At 55.0% G+C, this 8,285-nt stretch overlaps 1 protein-coding gene and 1 long non-coding RNA gene across 3 annotated transcripts in view; both read right to left on the reverse strand.

The window, feature by feature from the left end:
• Nucleotides 1-263: 263 nt before the first annotated feature.
• On the reverse strand, nucleotides 264-1,045 carry LOC103116641 (calmodulin-like). The gene has a single exon (XM_007526577.2). It carries the CDS (start codon nucleotides 943-945, stop codon nucleotides 496-498), a length of 450 nt encoding a protein of 149 aa, XP_007526639.1. The 5' UTR covers nucleotides 946-1,045; the 3' UTR covers nucleotides 264-495.
• A 7,131-nt stretch (nucleotides 1,046-8,176) lies between these two features.
• LOC132538955 (uncharacterized) overlaps nucleotides 8,177-8,285 on the reverse strand; it is a 22,563-nt gene continuing 22,454 nt past the window's right edge. For both annotated transcript variants that reach the window (XR_009550281.1, XR_009550282.1), the window contains one exon: nucleotides 8,177-8,285. This exon is cut by the window's right edge and continues 477 nt beyond it. This is a non-coding gene — a long non-coding RNA (uncharacterized LOC132538955).

Genomic DNA, 8,285 nt, shown 5'->3' on the forward strand with positions numbered 1-8,285 from the left:
TCTCTTTCACTGGGGTCTGAACATCAGCCAGGTGTTTGCAGGGACCACGAGCTCTGTTGTTTGTGGTGCAGGGGGGTGTCCCAGCCCTGGGGGCAGTGGCCGGGCCCAGAAGCCAGGGCAGACCCCAGTGCCGGGCCCCAAAGCAGGGGGGGGGTTGGTCCTCCCAGTGGGACCCTGAGAAGCAGCAGCAGAGGCTCCAGAACACCCGCCAGCCCCACCCCACCATCACTTTCTAGTGAAGCATTCAGACACTGATCCCACTCTGGAAGTTCACATTCCTTTATTTCTAAGCCCCACGGCTTTGGGGCTCCTCACAGCCATGTGAGACAGGGACACCCCCACTTCCCTGCAAGGGGGTGGGGGTGGCTCCAGAGACCTTTCCCAGCAGGACAGACTGTGGGGAGGCATTTGCCACCCACCACCCAGCAGGGGCCCATCCGGATCAGGGCTCCCCTCCCCCACAAGGGCCCAAGGGCCAGAGTCCCCGGCGGTCGGTCACTTCTGGGAGAGGATCTTCATGAACTCCTCGTAGCTGACCTGCCCATCCTGGTCCACATCGGCCTCCCGGATCATGGCATCCAGCTCCTCCTGGGACAGCGTCTCCCCCAGCTTGGCCATGGCCTGCCGGAGCTCGTCCACACTGATGCGGCCGTCCCCGTTGATATCAAACACTTGGAAGACCTCCCGCATCTCGGCCTCACTGCCACGGCCCGACAGCTTCTTGGTCATCACTTCCAGGAACTCGGGGAAGCTGATTTTGCCGTCCCCGTCCTTGTCCACCTGGTGGATCATATTCTTGAGCTCCTCTTCCGACATCTTGTGGCCCAGAGACTGCATGACATTGCCCAACTCCTGCACGCAGATGGTGCCATCCCCATTGGTGTCGAGCCTGTTGAAGGCCTCATGGAGCTTGTCCACCTGCTCCTTGGGCAGCCCTTCTGCCATCGCGCCGTCACCCTGTGCTGGGACTCTGGTCAGAACAAGAACTTGAGGTGCCTTCCTCTGTCCCTCCCTCGACTGAACTCCCCGAGGCCGTGTCAAGGCCCGGGAGTGTTCCCCTTTTCTGCAGTTGGGCACAGGGAGGAGAAAAGCTCCCCGCCCTCCCCACATCCCCGGGGCCATCCCTCCTGCCAGGGAGGGACAGCTTCAGACCAGAAAGGCAGGAACCAGAGGGGCAGGGTCCGCCCACGAGTCTCTGGGCCAAGCCCGCCATCACCTGCCAGGCCAGGTGACTCCGCATGGACCCCAAGCAGGCCCAGGCTCCCCAGTCTGTGGAAACCCAGGTGGGGAAGGGACAGCAGGTCCCCAGGAGAGCAGGGCTGCTCCACTCTGGACCCCTGGATCAGGGCTGGGGGGGGGCAGGTGTATCCTAGCTGGGGGTCAGGTGAGCAGGGCTGGGGGGGCAGGTGGAGCAGGGCTGGGGAGTCAGGTGAGCATGGTAGGAAGGTATGTCCTGGCTGGGGGGACAGGTGAGCAGTGTTGGGGTGGGGAAGGCAGCCCTGGACTCTGGTCTGGGGTACACCTGTAGGCCTGACGCAGCCCCCAGTGGAAGGTGGGTGGCAAACACTCAGGGGGGCAGACTTAGACAGCTGCCCTCAGCATGGAGAGAGGTGAGGGACACAGACAACCCTCATGCTCTGGGAGCTGAGAAGGGTTTACTAGCTGAGTATTGGAGGGCTACTTGCTCCCCCAAACACTTCTCCTCTGACCTCGTGACCATGCTCACATCTGTTCTATCATGAAATCCAAGGTTCCCTGCAGACCCACACCCAGTGGGGTGTCCACACTCACAGAGGGGTGGGTCCTCCCTGGCTGGCGGCTTCAGGATGACTGAAAGGGGAGGCTGGCCCCCATAACTGCTGAGGTCAGAGGGGAACAAGAAAATGTAGCTGAGACCTTGGTGACTTAGGAAGAGTCTGCCAGTCTGGGGTCCGGCTGGCGTCTCAGATCTCCTGGGCAGGATGCCCACCTCCCAGTGCGCAGAATAGAAGCAGTCAGACCAAGCGCACAGCCCCGGGGGGATGTCCTCAAGTCCCTGATGGGGAGAGGACAGTCTCTATCTTACCAGTTCCCATGACATCCTTCCTATAAATTCCTCTGCCTCCAGAGCGAACTCCTCCATTCTCTACTCACCCATCCCATCCAACAGATGGAGTCTCTCCTGCCCAGAGGCAGGCAGGCAGCACCCCCTCCTCACAGCCTCCCCCCATACTTCCAGCTCATCCCGAGTACTTGGGACCTGGAGAGAGAGAGAGAGAGAGAGAGAACGGGGAAGTTCCAGTGGTCTAACTGGTTCTTTGAAGATGCCTTCAAAGAGGATATGCTATTTCATCTTGGCGCTGCCATCATTCAGATTGGGTAACCAATTTCTCAATGATACTGACAACCAGGTCAAGTAGGGAAGGCGAGGTCCCCTAGGCACTGGCTCCAGGAAGCACCTACCTCATCAAGAACTAGGGAGGGTGGGGGCCCCCTCCAGCTGCCCTGCTGATTAAGAATAGTTGAGTATTTTATGCTCGGTTTTAAACCTCCCTTCTCTTCTCTTCTCTTTCATCATTGCTCCAGCAACGAAAGCCAGGATACTTCTCTTTGTCTCCTCTTTCTTTCCCTCGGGATGAGACGCCACATCGTACATGATAGCAGGTGTCTCAGAAGAAGCAGGACCCAGCGGCTCTGGTCCCCTCACTCGGAACTCACACGGAGTCTCACTATTCGTGTCCATATCGAGGCTAACAGGCGTGGCGTCTCTGACCACGGGCCTCACAAGGCACAAAGATCAAAGGTTATGTGATCAGTGGAAGACATCTGGGTTCTGTGATGACCCTTGTACTGGAGGACAAGAGGGTTTGCATTCGATGTAAATCAACACTTAAAAACATCTCTTTGGGGTTAAGTGCACATGGTGCCAAGGGCAAGGACTGGCCTAAGGATCCGGGTTCGAGACCCCAGTTCCCCACCTGTGGGGGGGGGGGTCGCTGCACAAGCAGTGAAGCAGGTCTGCAGGTGTCTGTCTTTCTCTCCCCCTATCTGTCTGCCCCTCCTCTCTCCATTTCTCTCTGTCCTATCTAACAATGACGACATCAATAACAACAACAATAATAACTACAACAATAAAACAACAAGGGCAACAAAAGGGAAAATAAATAAATAAATAAATATTAAAAAATTAAATTAAAAAAACATCTCTTTGGAGACAGGCTCGCTCACTCTCGGTGTTTTGCTTTGTTCTGTCCCTACCAGGGCACTGCTCAGCTCCAGTTTATAGTGACACTGGGGACTGGGCCTGAGGGCTGGGAGCCTCAGGTGTGAAATCTTCTTTTCCATAACCATGATGCTATCTCCTCCCACCCCACCATTACCACCACCACCACCTCTCAGTTTTGTTAAGCCTTTCTGGATTGCACGCGCCTGCCCTGAGGTCGTCTTCACATGGAGTGTGCAGGGACAAGAGAATGCTTGTGATGAGGGTCTCAAGTCCAGGCCCCCAGCCCAGGGCCACTCAGTGATGTGGGCTGAGAGCCAGGCTCTGGGATTGTCTCTCTCTGCCCTGCTTGTCCCTTTTCAGAGCAGAGCAAGGCTGACTTTTCAGAGCAGAGCAAGGCTGACTCTGCCCCTCTTTCCACCCAGCCTCCTGCTTCAGTGGGAGTGGTCAGCCCTGAGGGTGGGGACACCCTCTCTGGGGAGGGAGAGGACAGCAGTGCTGGCAGGAGGTGTCTTCACACAAGGTTGCACAGAGACACTTGAACCACATATGTGTGCAGTTCACACACACACACACACACACACACACACACACACACACACACACACACATGCCTTCCTGCCTCAGATGCAAAGATTTTCATCACAACCATCAACTTCAAAGGCTTGGAACTAGGAACAAAAGCTTTCCTGCTTCTTCATTCCACATCCCTGGGGGAAGATAGAGTCACCCCACCCTTAGATCACTGGATCAGGGGCAGGGAGCTGAATGGCCCAGCCCCGGTTCCTTAACCAAGTATCAAATACCCCTCACAGTCAAAACTCTGTGCCCAGCAGCCCTGACCCCAGGGTCATGCCATTTTATATTATCTCTCTACCAATTTTTATTCAAGGCATCCACTATCAAATTTGGAAGGCTGTTGGGACTTACAAGTGGACCCTTCCAGAACCAACACTCTTGCCACTTGTCCTGCCTTCCTCCACTTGCCCCCCCCAGGTCCTCTGTGCCTCAAGAATAGACCCCCCCAAGACTGAGGAGGAGTCACCGAGTGAGCTAGGCCAGTTTCTGGGGAACAGTTCCCAGCCTGGTAGACTCCCTACAAGCCATGGTCTGGTCTCCCCAGGAAACTGGAAAGTTGCAACAGAGGCGACTGATTTGACTGCATGTATAGTGATGTTTTCACTGATTCCCTTGAGGGGTGACCATCTAGTCTCGAGTCCATCCAAGTGGCTCTTGGGAATCAAGCTTGGGTCCCTTCATTCTTTTATCACTGCACTGACCAAGGACCCCAGGAATGCTACAACCCGGCTCAACACCCTCCAGCCCAGGAGGGCTGGACACCTCAGGGTGACCCCCAACCCCAGCGGCCTGGTGACAGCAGTGGGACCCTGAGTAAAGACTCACAGACTCGGGAAGACTGGACACTCAGCACCTCACTCAGTTTCCTCAGCACCAGAAGGACTGCCTCCTGCAGGTGGGCCCCCCCACACACCCCATCCCCCCACACACACACGCCCTGCACCTAGGATTCCGTAAGAGGAGGGGCCCCCACCCTTGGGAGAAGCACCAGGTCAGGTTCCAACCTCCTTCAGACGTTAGTTCAAGGACACTGACTCAGGCCTGAACCAGCCACACTGCCCAGGACTGACCTGCAGATGAGGAAGCAGCCCTTGCAGAGAAGACACTGCTGTTCCCACGGGGGTGGGAATCACCTCTCCTCAGTCCGCCATGCTGTCGTCTGTCTGTCTGTCTGACTGACTGACTGTCTCTGTCACTATTGTTGCTGATTACACAAACCCACAAAGATCACAGATCAGCCACACTGGCCTCAGGGCCTGCAAACCAAGGGCCTGACAGCACATTCTTCCAAGAAGCTGCATATGTGTTTTTGAGATTTAATGACAGAGAGGTAGAGATAGAGAGAAAGAGAAAACCTATCACTGGCACATGCATTCGTGCAGTACTAGGGATGGAACTGGGGGCCTGACGTCTGCAGTCCTGGGCTCTAGCCTCTGCACCCACCCCTAGGTCTCCCTGAAAACACACAGACCCGAGTCTTTCCAGGGAGGTGAGAGGCCACCTGAGACCCAGGCTGGCCATAGCATCACCTGGGGTGAGTGGGCTGGAATTAAGGTGCCAAGAAACCATTTAGGCCACTCTTCTACTTGTGTCCCCACTGACCCCAGCAGAGAGGACAGCTCAGGGTCCCTGGCTGCCCCTGCCCAGTGAGTCACTGTCCTCCTGGCCCCTCCAGACTCTCCCTGACTCAAAGTCAAGCTCTGCTTCAAGGGTGGAGTCCAGAACCCAGATGTCCACCAACTCACTTCACCCTCGCCACTCCCCTGGCCTCTGGTCTCTGGGCGGCACTTGCTGGAGTCCCTGGGGCGGTGACCACGATAAGAGTTATCGGACAAAACACCACATGGCGGCACCACTTGCAGGGAGTACAGGTCCATGTTCCCGGGGCTGGGGTGCACTGGGCAGGGTGCCCTCTTGCAGACGTGCAAGATGGGACAGGCAAGGGCAGGTGGCCAGAGGTGTGGACTGACGCAGAGCACACCATGTTCATGGGGCCAGCTGGGGAGTGGAGAGGTGCAGCCCATGGAGACTGGGAGCACACACACCACGGAGGGTTAGACAGGAAGGGAAAGCACCATGGTTGTTTCCAGAAACCTCGGGGAGGGGGCGGCTGATCTCCATGACCCTTGGGAGTTCTGTCCAGACCGCAGATGCTCACGGCTCATGGCCCCCTATGAAAATGTCAGGGTATCCCTCTCCTTTTTTTTTTTGCCTCCAGGGTTATCAGTGCCTACACTACGGATCCATGTTTTTCATCTTATTGGACAGGACAGGGAGAAATTGAGAGAGGAGGGGGAGATAGAGAGGGAGAGAGAAAGAGAGACACCTGCAGACCTGCTTCACCGATTGTAAAGCGACCCCCCCCCTGCAGATGAGGAGCAGGGGTTCGAACTCGAGCCCTTGCACAGATCCCTGCTCTTAGTATAGGTACACTTAGTACTTCAGCTCAGTGCTGGGGTTTCCGTTTCCCACAGTGGCCACCTGTACTCCATGAGGAGGCTCGTCTAGCACCCCTCTCAGTGTCCCCCTCCCTTCAGCTCTCCCCTCCACCCCAACCCAGAACTCATACTCTCACCTATGCCCTGGCTTAAGGTCTGCAGGAGATCGTGGGGACTCTCTCTCTCTAATTTATTTTTCCTTTGTTGAAGGGGTCATGGTTTATACAGTCAGCAGTCTAATACAACAGTTGGTACCAGTGGGCCATTTCTCCATTTTCCACATAACACTCTAACCTCCAACCTAGGTCCTCCTCTGCCATTATGTTCCAGGACCTGAACATTCTCCTCTGCCCCCAGAGTCCCAGAGGCCTTTACTTTGGTGCAATACACCAGCTCCAAGTCCAAGTTCTGCTTTGCATTTCTCCTTCTGCTCTTATTTCTCAACTTCTGCCTTTGAGTGGGATCATCCCGTACTCATCCTTCTCTTTCTGGCTCATCTCACTTCACATGATTTCTTCAAGTTTCATCCGAGATGAGATGCAGAAGATGAAGTCACCCTTTTTAATAGCTGAGTAGTATTCCATTGTGTATATAGACCACAACTTGCTCAACCACTCATCTGTGAATCTCTCTCTCTTGTCTGCCCTTCCTCTTGGTCCCTTGGCCACATAAACCCTCCTTCCGATCTGAGACTTGACCCTGCACAGAAAACTTCTTCTCCCTTCCAGTCCATCCTCAAGGGAAACTTCCACCAAGAAACTTTCTTTGACTCCCAGTACAAACATGACCTCCTGTCTTCTCTCCACCATCACCCCACAAGGCTAGGGGTCCTGCCTGGGTTTCCCTCTTAGTGTTTTCCTGACTGGCCATCTCACAGCTGGGATCCAAGCAGTCAGTCTTGTCCATGGCTCTCCCCCACCACCCCCCTGCTTCTCTGTCTGCACACAGTAGGCCCACTGCCAACCTCTGGGGAGGAGCATGTGGAGGGGAAGAACCCTTTGTCCACGTTTGCTCTGGAAAGAGGAAGCCTCTTTGCAGTCTCTGGAGATTCTGCTGGTGTGAGAGCCAAAGCCTCCACCACAGAAAGATTTTGTTAATATTTTATTTATTTATTTATTCCCTTTTGTTGCCTTTGTTGTTTTATTGTTGTTGTTGTCGTTGTTGGATAGGACAGAGAGAAATGAAGAGAGGAGGGGGGAGACAGAGAGAGGGAGAGAAAGATAGACACCTGCAGATCTGCTTCACTGCCTGTGAAGTGACCCCCCCTGCAGGTAGGGAGCCAGGGGCTCAACCCAGGATCCTTAAGCCAGTCCTTGCGCTCTGCGCCATGTGTGCTTAACCCACTGCGCTACTGCCCGACCCCCTGTTAATATTTTTTTTATTGCCACCAGAGTTATCACTGGGGCTTGATTCCAACACTACAAATCCACCCTCCCAGCAGCCATTTTTTTCCTTTTTTTTTTTAATTGGATAGAACAGAGAAAAATTAAGAAGGGAGGGAGATGTAGAAAGAGGGAGAGAGAGACACCTGCAGCCCTGCTTCACCACTCCTGAAGTGTCTCCCCTGCAGGCAGGGAGCGAGATCTCGAACCCAGGTCCTTAAGCTTGGTAATATGTGCACTTAACCAGGTGCACCACTGCCTGGCCCCTTAATAGTTATTTATTTATAATAGAGAGAGGGGAGAGAGAGGGAGCAAACCAGAGCATCACTCTGGCACATGTGATACTGAGAACTGAACTCAGGACCTCACATTTGAATGTCCAATGCCTCACCCACTGCACCAGCTCCTGGGCCTTGAGCCAGAGGCTGGGACCCAGACACACACACACACACACACACACACACACACACACACACACACACACACACACCAGGCCTTCCTCCAGCCAGAAACAGCAGAGAGAGGAGAAAGCACGTAGGGCTGGTCCTCAGTGTCCAGAGCTGCTGACTACAGGAGTGGGGGCACAGGGGAGAGTCTGGGGGTGGAGTGTGGCGTCAGCACAATTAGCTGCCTTGCTCTGGAGCTGGACTCCTGTTTAAACAGGACCAGGCCTGGGGTGACTGC

Source organism: Erinaceus europaeus, chromosome 6, assembly GCF_950295315.1.
Source record: "Erinaceus europaeus chromosome 6, mEriEur2.1, whole genome shotgun sequence".
Classification (NCBI taxonomy): domain Eukaryota; kingdom Metazoa; phylum Chordata; class Mammalia; order Eulipotyphla; family Erinaceidae; genus Erinaceus; species Erinaceus europaeus.